At 53.4% G+C, this 16,834-nt stretch overlaps 1 protein-coding gene across 1 annotated transcript in view; it reads right to left on the bottom strand.

Annotated features, from left to right (window-relative positions):
* Positions 1–16,834, bottom strand: part of LOC119962488 — a 215,969-nt gene that overhangs the window by 62,808 nt on the left and 136,327 nt on the right. The window contains exons 22-25 of the mRNA XM_038790433.1: positions 15,226–15,327; positions 10,968–11,159; positions 6,558–6,677; positions 5,517–5,740 (exon numbers count right to left, since the gene is read on the bottom strand). Coding sequence (XP_038646361.1) covers positions 5,517–5,740; positions 6,558–6,677; positions 10,968–11,159; positions 15,226–15,327 — 638 coding nt within the window. The remainder of the gene's footprint in view (positions 1–5,516; positions 5,741–6,557; positions 6,678–10,967; positions 11,160–15,225; positions 15,328–16,834) is intronic.

The following is a 16,834-nucleotide window of genomic DNA, read 5'->3' as shown; positions in this document are numbered from 1 at the left end:
CAGCGAGGGGGGACAATGGGAGATCTGGACCTGGTGGCTGTGTGGGTCAGTCAGGGGGACAATGGGAGAACTGGACTTGGTGGCCGTGTGGGTCAGTGACGGGGACAATGGGAGATCTGGACCTGGTGGCCGTGTGGGTCAGTCAGGGGGACAATGGGAGATCTGGCCCTGGTGGTGGTGTGGGTCAGCGAGGGGGACAATGGGAGATCTGGCCCTGGTGGTGGTGTGGGTCAGCGAGGGGGGACAATGGGAGATCTGGACCTGGTGGTGGTGTGGGTCAGCGAGGGGGACAATGGGAGATCTGGCCCTGGTGGTGGTGTGGGGCAGTCAGGGGGACAATGGGCGATCTGTACCTGGTGGCCGTGTGGGTCAGTCAGGGGGACAATGGGAGATCTGGACCTGGTGGTGGTGTGGGTCAGCGAGGGGGACAATGGGAGATCTGGCCCTGGTGGTGGTGTGGGTCAGCGAGGGGGACAATGGGATATCTGGCCCTGGTGGTGGTGTGGGTCAGCGAGGGGGGACAATGGGAGATCTGGCCCTGGTGGCCGTGTGGGTCAGTGACGGGGACAATGGGAGATCTGGCCCTGGTGGCCGTGTGGGTCAGTGACGGGGACAATGGGAGATCTGGACCTGGTGGTCATGTGGGTCAGCGAGGGGGACAATGGGAGATCTGGCCCTGGTGGCCGTGTGGGTCAGCGAGGGGGACAATGGGAGATCTGGCCCTGGTGGTGGTGTGGGTCAGTGACGGGGACAATGGGAGATCTGGACCTGGTGGTGGTGTGGGTCAGCGAGGGGGGACAATGGGAGATCTGGACCTGGTGGCCGTGTGGGTCAGTCAGGGTGACAATGGGAGAACTGGACTTGGTGGCCGTGTGGGTCAGTGACGGGGACAATGGGAGATCTGGACCTGGTGGCCGTGTGGGTCAGTCAGGGGGACAATGGGATATCTGGACCTGGTGGTGGTGTGGGTCAGCGAGGGGGACAATGGGAGATCTGGCCCTGGTGGTGGTGTGGGTCAGCGAGGGGGACAATGGGATATCTGGCCCTGGTGGTGGTGTGGGTCAGTGACAGGGACAATGGGAGATCTGGACCTGGTGGCCGTGTGGGTCAGCGAGGGGGACAATGGGAGATCTGGACCTGGTGGTGGTGTGGGTCAGTGACGGGGACAATGGGAGATCTGGACCTGGTGGTGGTGTGGGTCAGCGAGGGGGGACAATGGGAGATCTGGACCTGGTGGCCGTGTGGGTCAGCGAGGGGGGACAATGGGAGATCTGGACCTGGTGGCCGTGTGGGTCAGCGAGGGGGACAATGGGAGATCTGGACCTGGTGGCCGTGTGGGTCAGTGATGGGGACAATGGGAGATCTGGACCTGGTGGTGGTGTGGGGCAGTCAGGGGGACAATGGGAGATCTGGACCTGGTGGCCGTGTGGGTCAGCGAGGGGGGACAATGGGAGATCTGGCCCTGATGGTGGTGTGGGTCAGCGAGGGGGGACAATGGGAGATCTGGCCCTGGTGGCCGTGTGGGTCAGTCAGGGGGACAATGGGAGATCTGGACCTGGTGGTGGTGTGGCTCAGCGTGGGGGACAATGGGAGATCAGGACCTGGTGGGCGTGTGGGTCAGTGACGGGGACAATGGGAGATCTGGACCTGGTGGCCGTGTGGGTCAGTGACGGGGAAAATGGGAGATCTGGCCCTGGTGGCCGTGTGGGGCAGTCAGGGGGACAATGGGAGATCTGGACCTGGTGGCCGTGTGGGTCAGCGAGGGGGGACAATGGGCGATCTGTACCTGGTGGCCGTGTGGGTCAGTCAGGGGGACAATGGGAAATCTGGACCTGGTGGCCGTGTGGGTCAGTGACGGGGACAATGGGATATCTGGACCTGGTGGTGGTGTGGGTCAGCGAGGGGGGACAATGGGAGATCTGGACCTGGTGGCCGTGTGGGTCAGCGAGGGGGACAATGGGAGATCTGGACCTGGTGGTGGTGTGGGTCAATGACGCGGACAATGGGAGATCTGGACCTGGTGGCCGTGTGGGTCAGCGAGGGGGACAATGGGAGATCTGGACCTGGTGGCTGTGTGGGTCAGCGAAGGGGGGACAATGGGAGATCTGGCCCTGGTGGTGGTGTGGGTCAGTGACGGGGACAATGGGAGATCTGGCCCTGGTGGTGGTGTGGGTCAGTGACGGGGACAATGGGAGATCTGGACCTGGTGGCCTTGTGGGTCAGTGACAGGGACAATGGGAGATCTGGACCTGGTGGTGGTGTGGGTCAGCGTGGGGGGACAATGGGAGATCTGGACCTGGTGGCCGTGTGGGTCAGCGAGGGGGACAATGGGAGATCTGGACCTGGTGGCCGTGTGGGTCAGTCAGGGGGACAATGGGAGAACTGGACCTGGTGGCCGTGTGGGTCCGTGATGGGGACAATGGGAGATCTGGACCTGGTGGTGGTGTGGGTCAGCGAGGGGGGACAATGGGAGAACTGGACCTGGTGGCCGTGAGGGTCAGTCAGGGGGACAATGGGAGAACTGGACCTGGTGGCCGTGAGGGTCAGTCAGGGGGACAATGGGAGAACTGGACCTGGTGGCCGTGTGGGTCCGTGATGGGGACAATGGGAGATCTGGCCCTGGTGGTGGTGTGGGTCAGCGAGGGGGACAATGGGAGATCTGGACCTGGTGGTGGTGTGGGTCAGCGAGGGGGGACAATGGGAGATCTGGACCTGGTGGTGGTGTGGGTCAGCGAGGGGGGACAATGGGAGATCTGGACCTGGTGGCCATGTGGGTCAGTGATGGGGACAATGGGAGATCTGGACCTGGTGGCCGTGTGGGTCAGCGAGGGGGGACAATGGGAGATCTGGACCTGGTGGCCGTGTGGGTCAGCGAGGGGGGACAATGGGAGATCTGGACCTGGTGGTGGTGTGGGTCAGTGACAGGGACAATGGGAGATCTGGACCTGGTGGCCGTGTGGGTCAGCGAGGGGGGACAATGGGAGATCTGGACCTGGTGGTGGTGTGGGTCAGCGAGGGGGACAATGGGAGATCTGGCCCTGGTGGCCGTGTGGGTCAGCGAGGGGGGACAATGGGAGATCTGGACCTGGTGGCCGTGTGGGTCAGTCAGGGGGACAATGGGAGATCTGGACCTGGGGGCCGTGTGGGTCAGCGAGGGGGACAATGGGAGATCTGGACATGGTGGTGGTGTGGGTCAGTCAGGGGGACAATGGGAGATCTGGACCTGGTGGTGGTGTGGGTCAGTCAGGGGCCAATGGGAGATCCGGCCCTGGTGGTGGTGTGGGTCAGCGTGGGGGGATAATGGGAGAACTGGACCTGGTGGCCGTGTGGGTCAGTGACGCGGACAATGGGAGAACTGGACCTGGTGGTGGTGTGGGTCAGTGACGGGGACAATGGGAGATCTGGCCCTGGTGGTGGTGTGGGTCAGCGAGGGGGGACAATGGGAGAACTGGACCTGGTGGCCGTGTGGGTCAGCGAGGGGGACAATGGGAGATCTGGACCTGGTGGCCGTGTGGGTCAGTGACGGGGACAATGGGAGATCTGGACCTGGTGGCCGTGTGGGTCAGTCAGGGGGACAATGGGAGATCTGGCCCTGGTGGCCGTGTGGGTCAGCGAGGGGGGACAATGGGAGATCTGGACCTGGTGGCCGTGTGGGTCAGTCAGGGGGACAATGGGAGATCTGGACCTGGTGGTGGTGTGGGTCAGTCAGGGGCCAATGGGAGATCCGGCCCTGGTGGTGGTGTGGGTCAGCGAGGGGGAAAATGGGAGAACTGGACCTGGGGGCCGTGTGGGTCAGCGAGGGGGGACAATGGGAGATCTGGACCTGGTGGCCGTGTGGGTCAGCGAGGGGGACAATGGGAGATCTGGACCTTGTGTGAAATCAAACATGGCAGCAGAATCTTCAGGTGGGAAGAGAAGACCCACAGCGAGGGAATTGTGACACAGACACGTGTGAAGGCTGAGATATTAGTAGGAGGTTTGAGGAGAGGCTTGAAAAGCTAAATGCTGTTATTTTTAAGGGGTTCTGGAGGAGATGGTTCTGTGTTTAGATGATTTGAAGGCTGTGGGTCACATTCCAAAGGCTGTTTGAGAAAATAACAGACAGCCCTTGATTTTGTCAACAAAGATACAAAAGCAAGGACATTATGATTGTTAGTTTTCAGGGCAGCACGGTGGCGCAGTGGTTAGCATTGCTGCTTCACGGCGCTGAGGTCCCAGGTTCGATCCCGGCTCTGGGTCACTGTCCGTGTGGAGTTTGCACATTCTCCCTGTGTCTGCATGTGTTGCGCCCCCCACATCCCAAAAGATGCGTAGGTGAGACACGAGTTGAAGTAAACTGTGTCTTTAATCGGCTTATAACTGAGCCTGCCTGCGACTATGCTGAACTGAGGGCGGACTCACAAGACCGCAGCACTTATACTTCCTGATGGGGGCGGAGCCCTGTACATGCTCCACATCTCCCCCTGTGGGCAGAGCCGCACAACGGCTCACAGACAGAGCCCACAGGGACACAGCAATGTACAGTGTGAATTACCAGTTACACATTCACCACAGTAGGGTAGGTGGATTGGCCACGCTAAATTGCACCTTAACTGTAAAAAATGAATTGGGTACACTAAATTAATCAAAAGAAAATGATTGTTAGGTTTCGGGCAGCACCTTCCATCATTCCAGATTTGCTGGAACACACTTTATGCGGTGATTTACCATTGGGCGGGTCAAGGACGTGGGTCTCCCTCAGCCTGAACAGGGATTGAACCCAACTCTGCTGCTGTCACCCGGAACCATGTGCTAATCGTTTGGTCAACTGAGCTGACCCAACCCACCTTCCGGCCTCCCCAGGGAGGCTCCAGCCAGGCGCCGTTCAGTACTAATGTGGACCAGGTGGAATAGCAGCCAGGTTGGGGGGGGGGGGGGGGTCTCCCAGGCCACTGGAGGCCCACGGCTGGTCAGAAATAGTATAGGGTGGCTCCCTGACCCTTCCCTAGGTAAACGGGCACCTTGGCACTGCCAGGCTGGCACTGTCAAGGTGCCCGGGTCGTCCTGTAAAGCCGTCAGGAGCACTGCCTGGGGGCCAGATGGCACTGCCAAGGGACACGTCCTGTGGGGGGCGTGCCCATGAAAGGAGGGTGGGTGGGGGGGAGGTCCACTTTTCAGGGGCCGGAGAATCGGTGCCAGTCCCGATTTCATGCGGGAATCTGGATTCTCCGTCCCGTCACCGAATGCGATTTCGCCGTCGGGGTGCGGAGAATCCAGCCCCTGGCGTGAAAACTGGGCTGTGTATCGAGAGAGAAGCTCACCGAATGCCAGTCAGAGTCTCTGACCCTCTGTCCCACGCTGGGGAAAATCCCAGCCAGAGTGTCTGTACTGGGCTGCGGCTGACACACACAGAGCTTCAGCGACTCTGCGCGGGTTAGAAACGGGCTAACATTGTGATTTATTGAGTAACGGTGCTGGTTAATGTGTCACGCTCTTACCCCCGGGACAGGCTGCCCCAGCTCCTTGCTGCTACTCACACTTTCATATCCTCCTGCTCAGTCTCCGCTGTATCCCGTGGCGTTTTGGTAGCACTCTGCTTCCTCTGATCATCTTCCACCTGGGTCAGCGGCGACTCTCTGCGTCTTTTCACCGCTCGCTCCTCCTCCGTCGTTTCATTCCATCTCCGCCGTGGCTCTGTGTCCCCGGGGCACTGCCTGTCACTGACTGGCTCCTGGCTTTGCTCATGTCCCACCCAGGGTGCCTGGAGACCGGCAAAGGACGAGAGAAGCAGAGATGATTACCCTTTCACTCAACGCACATCAGGATCCACAGCCTGATCCTCAATTCCTCACCCCCACCGTGAACCCTACATTCCCATCCTAAACCCCACTCCCACCCTTACCCTGAACACCAAAACCCCACTCTCACCTTAAACCCCACACCCACTGTCAACTTCCAGAAGGCTTTTAATAAAGTTCCCCATGAGAGGCTTTTAATTAAATCGGCTTCAGGAGCTGTAATAAACACTGGGAAAAGCTGGCTAAAGGCTGGGAACCAGACTAACTCACTCCAGGATCTCACACTCCCCCAATTCTGGCCTTGCATTCTCCATAATCGTTCCCCCATTGGTGACCGTGCCTTCAACTACTTGGATTTCAACTCTAGAATTTCCTCTCTAAATCTCTTTACCCCTCTCTCCTGATTTGAGGCTTCCCAAACCTACTTCTTTGATCAAGGCATTCCTAATAGCTCCTTAATCCCAAACTGCTGGAAAACGGAAGTAAAAACACAAAGTTCTGCTCCACAGATGCTGCCTGAATATTATTGGCAGTTTCTGTTTTATTTCTAATATCGCAACATGTGGCCTGGTGTCACATTTTGTTTATAATGTTCCCTTTAGATGTTTCACTCTGTTAATGTACTTTGTTGTTGATGTTGGAAGAGTTGAGTGTGGAATCTGAATGCTTTTGATATGAGTGATGGGCTGAATGGCCTCCTATACTATATGATTTGATGTTTCAATGATTAGAAGCTAACCAGTGTTCAGCTCATTGAGATTTGAAGATTGTGATCGTTACCTGAGGCAGTTCCTCCGCTGTGGGTGTGACCTCGTCATCACTGGGATCTCCAGCCATTTGCACCGGCTCTTGGTGTTGACCCAGATTACACAGACCGCTGGCCTTGGACTCTGGACCACCCTGAAAAATGTAGCAGGTGAAAGTGCAGCACCTCCAGTTGTAAACACCCCGGAGAGAGCAGCTGAGTTGCCAGAGTTTACACCCTCAGCCACCTCGACAGCCCACTCCCTTCACAACTGGTCTTCACGGCTCTCTGAGAATAACTCTGCCCTTTGCTGAAGGTATCATCCTGAGCTAGTCTTCAGGAGCGGGGTTTACACATCCCCCCCTCTCCCCCCCCCCCCCCCCCCCCGTGTTCCCTGACGTACACTGGCTGCAACACCTCAATCTTAAAATTCTCACCCCTGTTTTCAGACCCCTTTCCCTATCTCTGACATTTTCCCCAACCCATACCCTTCTGAGATATCTACACCCCTCCAAATCCGGCCCCTTCCACATTCCGGGTTTCAGCTGCCTGGGCCCGAAGTTCAGGAATTCCCCCCGGAAGGTTGTCTCAGTCCCGCCCTCGTTCTCCTGTTTTAAACCCTCTTTGTCCAGGCCTTTGGTCACCTGACTGAATATTCCTTCACGTGGTTCACTATCAAAATTAGAGAAAGGATATTTCCTGCCAAAGCCTTCAGGACTTTTACTGTGAGTAAATTACCCTCATTAACTGATGCTAAATACAGGTTGTTTTTGTGGTTGGAGAGGTTCCTGAGCCATCTTTGTGCAGGGATCACTGCCTGGGCTCCGCTATTCACAACTAATATCAATGATCTGCATGGCGGAACCAAATGTAATATCTCCAAGTTTGACACAAAAGCTAGTGAGAAAGTGACTGATGAAGAGGATGTTAGAGGCTTCAAGATGATTTCGACCAAGTTGAGTGAATGGGCAGCACGGGAGCACAGTGGTTAGCACTGTGGCTTCACAGCGCCAGGGTCCCAGGTTCAATTCCCGGCTTGGGTCACTGTCTGTGCGGAGTCTGCATGTTCTCCCCGTGTCTGCGTGGGTTTCCTCCGGGTGCTCCGGTTTCCTCCCACAGTCCAAAGACGTGCGGGTTAGGTGGATTGGCCATGATAAATTGCCCCTTAGACTCCAAAAAGGGTTAGATGGGGTTATTGGGTTACGGGGATAGGGTGGAAGTGAGGGTTTAAGAGGGTTGGTGCAGACTTGACGGGCCGAACGGCCTCCTTCTGCACTGTATGTTCTATGTATTTAAGAAGGAGCAAACACGGCAGGTGCTGTATAACGTGGATAAATGTGAATTTATTCACTTCAGACGGAGAAACAGAACGGCAGAGTATTATTTAAATGGTGATAGATTGGGAAATGTTGACGTACAGAGGGAGCTGGGTGTCTGATAAACATGCAGGTACAGCAAGCGGCTAGGAAGGCAGATGGTATGTTAGCCTTCGTTGTGAGAGGGTTTGAGTACAGGTGCAGGAATGTCTCACTGCCATTGTCCAGGGGATCGATGACACCGCACCTGGAGTACCACCAACAGATTTAGTCTCCTTATCTAAGAAAGGACATACTTGTCAAAGTGGGAGGGCAGCAATGGTTCACCAGGCTGAATCCTGGGATGGCAGCAAGGTCGTACGAGAAATTGGCTTGTCGTGTGAGGAACGGTTGAGGACTCTGGGTCTGTACTCAATGAAGTTTAGAAGGATGAGGGGGATCTTATTGAAACTTACAGGATACTGCGAGGCCTGGATAGAGTGGACGTGGAGAGGATGTTTCCACTTGTAGGAAAAACTAGAACCAGAGGACACAATCTCAGACTAAAGGGGCTGGTTTAGCTCACTGGGCTAAATCGCTGGCTTTTAAAGCAGACCAAGCAGGCCAGCAGAACGGTTCGATTCCCATTCCAGACTCCCCAGACAGGCGCCGGAATGTGGCGACTAGGGGCTTTTCACAGTAACTTCATTGAAGCCTACTCGTGACAATAAGCGATTTTCATTTCATTTCATTTCATCTCTCTCTGCACTGATCTCACTGCACTGATCTCTCGGAATTGATCTCTCTCTGCACTGATCTCTCTCTGCACTGATCTCTCTCCGCTGATCTCTCTGCGCTGATCTCTCTCTGCACTGATCTCTCTCTGCACGGATCTCTCTCTGCACGGATCTCTCGGCACTGATCTCTCTCTGCATGGATCTCTCTCGGCACTGATCTCTCTCTGCATGGATCTCTCTCGGCACTGATCTCTCTCTGCACTGATCTCTCAGCACTGATCTCTCTGAACTGATCTCACTGCACTGATCTCTCTCTGCACTGATCTCTCTCTGCACTGATCTCTCTCTGCACTGATCTCACTGCACTGATCTCTCTGCACTGATCTCTCTGCACTGATCTCACTGCACTGATCTCTCTCTGCACTGATCTCTCTACACTGATCTCTCTGCACTGATCTCTCTGCACTTATCTCACTGCACTGATCTCTCTCTGCACTGATCTCTCTGCACTGATCTCACTGCACTGAACTCTCTCTGCACTGATCTCTCTGCACTGATCTCTCTGCACTGATCTCTCTCTGCACTGATCTCTCTCTGCACTGATCTCACTGCACTGATCCCACTCTGCACTGATCTCTCTCTGCACTGATCTCACTGCACTGATCTCACTCTGCACTGATCTCTCTCTGCACTGATCTCACTGCACTGATCCCACTCTGCACTGATCTCACTCTGCACTGATCTCTCTCTGCATTGATCTCACTCTGCACTGATCTCTCTGCACTGATCTCACTCTGCACTGATCTCTCTCTGCACTGATCTCTCTCTGCACTGATCTCACTGCACTGATCTCTCTCTGCACTGATCTCCCTCTGCACTGATCTCTCTCTGCACTGATCTCTCTCTGCACTGATCTCTCTCTGCATTGATCTCACTCTGCACTGATCTCTCTGCACTGATCTCTCTCTGCACTGATCTCTCTCTGCACTGATCTCTCTCTGCACTGATCTCTCTCTGCACTGATCTCTCTCTGCACTGATCTCTCTCTGCACTGATCTCTCTCTGCACTGATCTCTCTCTGCACTGATCTCTCTGCACTGATCTCTCTCTGCACTGATCTCTCTCTGCACTGATCTCTCTCTGCACTGATCTTACTGCACTGATCTCACTGCACTGAACTCTCTCTGCACTGATCTCTCTGTACTGATCTCTCTCACTGCACTGATATCTCTGCACTGATCTCACTGCACTGACCTCTCTCTGCACTGATCTCTCTGCCCTGATCTCTCTGTACTGATCTCACTGCACTGATCTCACTGCACTGATCTCACTCTGCACTGATCTCACTCTGCACTGATCTCTCTCTGCATTGATCTCACTCTGCACTGATCTCACTCTGCACTGATCTCTCTGCACTGATCTCTCTGCACTGATCTCTCTCTGCACAGATCTCTCTCTGCACTGATCTCTCTCTGCACTGATCTCACAGCACTGATCTCTCTCTGCACTGATCTCTCTCTGCACTGATTTCTCTCTGCACTGATCTCACTGCACTGATCTCACTGCACTGAACTCTCTCTGCACTGATCTCTCTGTACTGATCTCTCTCTGCACTGATCTCTCTCTGCACTGATCTCTCTCTGCACTGATCTCTCTGCACTGATCTCTCTCTGCACTGATCTCTCTCTGCACTGATCTCTCTCTGCACTGATCTCTCTCTGCACTGATCTCTCTCTGCACTGATCTCTCTGCACTGATCTCTCTGCACTGATCTCTCTCTGCACTGATCTGTCTCTGCACTGATCTCTCTGCACTGATCTCTCTGCACTGATCTCTCTGCACTGATCTCTCTGCACTGATCTCTCTGCACTGATCTCACTGCACTGATCTTGCTGCACTGATCTCTCTCTGCACGGATCTCACTGCACTGATCTCTCTGCACTGATCTCTCACCACACTGATCTCTCTCTGAACTGATCTCTCTCCACTGATCTCACTGCACTGATCTCTCTCTGCACTGATCTCTCTCTGCACTGATCTCTCTCTGCACTGATCTCTCTGCACTGATCTCTCTCTGCACTGATCTCTCTGCACTGATCTCTCTGCACTGATCTCGCTGCACTGATCTCCCTCTGCATTGATCTCTCTCTGCACCGATCTCTCTCTGCACTGATCTCACTGCATTAATATCTCACTGCGTTGATCTCTAGCTGCGCCGAGCAGTTCCGATGAGCAGAGCTCCTCAATGAAGGAAACAGAGCGAGAGTGGCCACGTCAGGAAGGTCCCCGCTGAGGGCCCCGACCTATTTGGATGGGTGCTTTGTGGGAGGTGATGAGATGCTTTCTAAGAGCAAGCTGGATTGGATATTTACGTTTGTTAATACAATGCATACAGAGCTGAATAGCTACTTACCTGTGGGTGCTGTGGGTGCTGAAGGAATTGAGGATTTTGTTCTTTGCCAGGACTCGAGCCAGAAGCTTCCATGAACTCCAGCTTGGCCCATGACCGATGCAGATCCCCGCTTAGCTCCTCGTCCTGGCTGCTCAGTTGGTTTTGGGTGTGTTTCACCTGATCCATCTTCTTCCTCACCGTGGATTCCACCACCTTTTTGAGGAAAGACGAAGAAATAATAATAATCGTTATTGTCACAAGTAGGCTGACATTAACACTGCAATGAAGTTACTGTGAAAAGCCCCTAGTCGCCACATTCCGGCGCCTGTTCGGGTACACGGAGGGAGAATTCAGAATGTCCAATTCACCTAACAGCACGTCTTTGGACAGTGGGAGGAAACCGGAGCACCCGGAGGAAACCCACGCAGACACGGGGAGAACATGCAGACTCCACACAGACAGTGACCCAAGCTGGGAATCGAACCCGGGACCCTGGAGCTGTGAAGCAACAGTGCTAACCAAAGGTGAAGGGTTCAGCATTTTCCACCCTCTCAAACCCGTGAGACAGTCTCCTGGCATTCACACCACTGCAGGGTGGCACCAGGCGACCCTTGGTGCCGCTGCCTCATTACATCCTGGGATATGGAGCAGCCAGGAGGCCAGCCTGGGCCCTGAAAGCCCCATGTGTCCACCGGCCCCTGTCTGCAGTACTGGTCCCAATTTACAGGCATAGGTACAGAGACCTCAGCGTCCCAGCTCAGTGATGGGAAGGTACCACTAAAGCAATATGGTCACTCACGACAGAGAACATAGAACATACAGTGCAGAAAGAGGCCATTCGGCCCATTGAGTCTGCACTAACCCCACTTAATCCCTCACTTCCACCCTACCCCCGTAACCCAATAACCCCTCCTAACCTTTTTGGACCCTAAGGGCAATTTATTACGGCCAATCCACCCCAACCTGCACATCTTTGGACTGTGAGAGGAAACCGGAGCACCCGGAGGAAACCCACGCAGACACGGGGAGAACGTGCAGACTCCGCACCGACAGTGACCCAGCCGGGAATCGAACCTGGGACCCTGGAGCTGTGAAGCCACAGTGCTAGCCACTGTGCTATCGTGCTGCCACTCACTCTTGTTGGCTCCCATGCTGTGGGTGCGGGCCTACGAATATTTGTTGCCATGTGAAGGTGGTAGTGGAGACCCCTGAGCTTCTAATAAACGTCGGTGTTTGGTCACTTCAGAGGGTCAAGCACATGTGACTGGAGTCACCTGGAGGTCAGGCTGGGGAGGGTGGTGGAAACCATTCAATAAGAACAATGAAATCATTGAAGAACGGATGCTGCTGGTTATCGGTGAGTTACATTACTGCGGACAGAGAGATGGTGCGGTATATCTTTGATCAGGTACAATGACCAAAACTGATCCAATATTTGAATCATATCAACGTAAAGCCAGAGAACAAAACCTGTCAGAAATTCCAGTTCCTGGAGAACTCCGCGATTCGGATCACACAGAAATCCTGGAATTTTAAAAGGGGAATGAGATTGAGGAATTTACAGGATAATGGAAAGAAAGAGAGGATTGTGGGACGACGTACAACTGCTCCTTCAAAGAGCTGGCACAAGTACCCGGGGCTGAACGGCCTCTTTCTGGGCTGCAAGTTTCTGGTTCGAACCAGTTGGGTTTTGACGATGATCCAACAGCTGCCAGGTCACACTTACTGATTCCGGATTATTCCCTTTGGCGGGAGGGAGAGAGACTGGCAAAGAGGGAAATAGAGGCAGGTGAGGTAGAGAGAAGGATGGAGAACGGCCGAGAGAGGGAGGAGCAGCAACAGAGAGAGAGTGAGGGGTGGGGGGGGCAGAGCTGACTGGTGGTGATTTAAGCTGAGGGTCACCACACCGGAGGCAGGGTTGAGAAGGCGGTGCCTTTATGAATAACCCCAGCCAGTGCGGGGAATTGAACCCACGCTGCTGGCTTCGCTCTCCATCACAAACCACTGAGCTAAACCGGCCCCATCAAACATACAAGTAATGAGGAAATCGAATAGAACGTTATAATTTATTGTGAGGGGGAATTGTAGACAGATGTAGGGAGGTTCGACTTCAGTTGTACGGGACATTGGTGAGACCACGGGTGTGATGTACCTCTGTTGGGGTGAATGGAGGCTTGGGGCGTGGCCGGAAGATGCTGGGAGTTCCCTCCTCTGTGATCGACCCCGCTCGCCACACCTCGCAGGACCTAACGGGAACTCCCGAGTCGTCACAATCTGAATCCTGCCCATTGTAGGCAAATCTGTACATTAGAGTGAGACTAGCAATATGCGCTAACCTGGTTTGTTAAAACTATATTTTAATTCGAGGCTTTTGAACAACAATATAACTATACAGAATGTGAAAAGACGAACCAAAGAGAATCAGAAGAAAATCACATCAACCAATCAAACAGCCCAACCATCCAGCCTCCTGACACCGACCCCCAACCACGTCCTGCTTTCCCCTATTTAACCCCCTTACCCCCCCGAAAGCCCCTCCCCCCTCGCTAACCCCTCAATCCTCCCTGAGGAAATCAATAAACGATTTCCACCTCCGGCTGACCCCTGCAGAACCAACCTGACCTCCGACCTCCGGAATTCTGCCAGCTCGCTCACGCACACCCCCGCCCTCCGGGCTATCTACCTACCTTGCCCCCACAACCTCAGAGCCGACACCACCACTGGGTTCACGGAGTACCTGGCCGGAGAGAACGGCAGAGGCACCAACAACAAAGCCCTCAAAGTCGTTCCCCTACACGATTCCCCCCTCCACCCATCCCCAAAACCGACCTCTCCTCCCTGGCCCATTTCCTCACACTCGCAATGTTCGCCCCCAATAGTAATTTATCAAATTCTTTGCCCCCCCCCCCCCCCACTCCCCCATTCACTCACATTCCAGAAAGGTACGCTGGACCTGTGGGACCTTCCCCGCACACACAAACCCCAAGATCAACCTATTGACTTTCCTGAAAATCAATTTCGGGACAAAGATAGGGAGGTTCTGAAACCTAGGCAGCACCTTCATTATTACTGTCTGTACCCCCTCCGCCAGAGACAATGGCAAACATCCCACCTCTTTAATTAAACACAAGATGGCGCCGGAGAGGGGCGACTCTCTGAGAGCTCTCCCGAACAGATCCCCTTTTTCCTTATCTTACAATCGTTCTAATCTTTTAAAATTTAATTCTAAGACTAACATTATTACTAACCTACCTTGTGTTGCCCTATTATGTATTTTCTTTTATTCACTCTTCTTCCCATGTACTGAATGATCTGTTGAGCTGCTCGCAGAAAAATACTTTTCACTGTACCTCGGTACACGTGACAATAAACAAATCCGATCCAATTAAAGTGTACATGGATTTTAGTAAGGCATTCGATAAGGTTCCCCATGGTCGGCTCATGAAGAAAGTAAGGAGGTGTGGGATAGAGGGAAATTTGGCCAATTGGATAAGTAACTGGCTATCACATAGAAGACAGAGGGTGGTGGTGGATGGAAAATTTTCAGACTGGAGACCAGTTACCAGCACAGTTCTCTAGGAGTTCGACTCTCCTGCTAATCTTGCTATAGTAACTCAGTCTAACTAACCAGTCTGCTCTAAGCCACGTGGTGGGTGTGATGCTTCTGATCTGCCCCTGTCCTACTCTCTGAGTGTCGCCTGTGGAAAGAGACAGAGCATGTGTGCCCTGTCCTTACATATGGGTTGTGTAATGCCCCCTTGTGGTAGTGTCACCTCTGGGTGTCTTGACTGCCCATTGGTCGTGTCCTATTCTATGTGTTCATTAGCTGTAAGTCTGCATGCCATGACGTCTCTGGTGCTCCCTCTAGTGGTTACTTAGTCATAGTGTATTTACATTAACCCCTTGTGTATTTACACTGATGCAGATCACCACATTGGTCTCCTTATTTAAGGAAAGATATAAACACATTAGGAGCAGTTCAGAGAAGGTTTACTGGACTAATAGCTGGAATAGGCGGGTTGTCTTATGAGGAAAGGTTAAACAGGCTCAGCTGGAGTTACGAAGATGAATAGATTATGAGGCAATGTAATTAAAACATCTCCCATTAAAAACTGAGATGAGGAGAATGTTTTCTCTCAGAGGGGGGTGAATCTCTGGAACTCTCCCTCAATAGGCAGTGGAAGCTGAATCTTTGAATATATTTAAGGTAAAGTGAGATAGATTCTTGATTAACAAGGGGGTGAAAGGTTATTGGGTGCCATGGCGATCAGGTCCTTACCTGTAATTCCAGTGGGATTTCCTGGCACTCGAGCAGCTCCTGAATTCTTGCCGCTTTCTCATGGAAGTCGTGGATCTGTTGCTCCTGGAGTTGAATCTCTTCCTATCGGGAGACAGGCATTTGCTGCGTTAATGCACAAAGTGAACGTTTGTTCTTTCAGCCTCAATCAATACAAATGTTCCACATTTCAATGGAGTGAAACAACAGCAACAAACACACAGCAAAATAAATCTGCAAAATCTCAGGCTGAGGGTAATAACAAATCGGAGTTAGCTCAAAAGATTCCAGCAAAGGCAGAAAATGTTGGAAATTTTCAGCAGGTCCGGCAGTGGGCAGGAAAACCAGGATAACGTTCAGATTGATCAGACCTTTCAACACACACACGCACATGCACATGTACACACACACACACACACATGCACACGTACGCACACACACACACACACGCATGCACGCACACACACACACACACACATGTACGCACACACACACACGCACATGTACGCACACACACACGCACACACACACATGTACGAACGCACACACACATGTACGCACACACACACGCATGCACGCACACACACACACACGCACACATGCACACACACACACGCACACACGCACACACACATGTACGCACACACACACGCACACACGCACACACACACGCACACACACACGCACACACACACATGTACACACACACACACACGCATGCACGCACACACACATGCACACATGCACACACGTGCACACACACACACATGCATGTGCACACACAGAGACGCACACACGGACACACACACATGCACACATGCACATGCGTGCACACACACATGCGAACACACGCACACACATGACCATGCACATGCATGCATGCAAACACACATGCACACGCACATATGCACACGCACTCATTCACACACACACACACATGGACATGTACACGTGCACGCACAAGTGCTCACACACGCATGCACACACACACACACATGGACATGTACACGCGCACGCACAAGTGCTCACACACACACACACAAACACACCCAGATGATGCTCGGGCATCATTTGGTTGTCATTGGAGAAGACCAATGGAACAGTAATGGCACATGGAGCCATGATAGAAGGCATGGAGGTGGCCTTTTTGAGGCATAGAAACCATATTGCCTCTCTGGAAGCAGAAATGTCTCTGGCCGATGTGAATAAAGCGTTGACGGCCAAAGTAAATGATTTGCAGAATTGTTCCAGGAGGCAAAATATCCAAATTGTGGGGCTGCCTGAGGGGATTGAAGACCCGACTCCCACAGGGTATTTTGCGGAGATGTTTGGGCAGATAGTGGGGGAGGGTAGATTAACGTCCCCTCCCGACCTGGAGCGTGCCCACTGGACACTCCGACAGAAGCCCCGTCCTAACGAATCACCACGATCAGTAATCGTGAGGTTTCAGAGCTTCGAAGAAAAAGAGCGGGTTCTGAGATGGGCGACAGAGCATCATAACTACAAAGGGGAAGGCCACGCCATCAGGTTTGAGCAGGATGTGGGAGCAGGGCTGGTGAAGAAGCCGGCTGAGTTCAACAAAGCCAAAGCTGCCCTGTGTAATTCATTTGGT

Source organism: Scyliorhinus canicula, chromosome 2, assembly GCF_902713615.1.
Source record: "Scyliorhinus canicula chromosome 2, sScyCan1.1, whole genome shotgun sequence".
Lineage (NCBI taxonomy): Eukaryota > Metazoa > Chordata > Chondrichthyes > Carcharhiniformes > Scyliorhinidae > Scyliorhinus > Scyliorhinus canicula.
The sequence above is the reverse complement of the archived record's forward strand: the minus strand, read 5'-3'. Positions and strand labels throughout refer to the sequence as shown.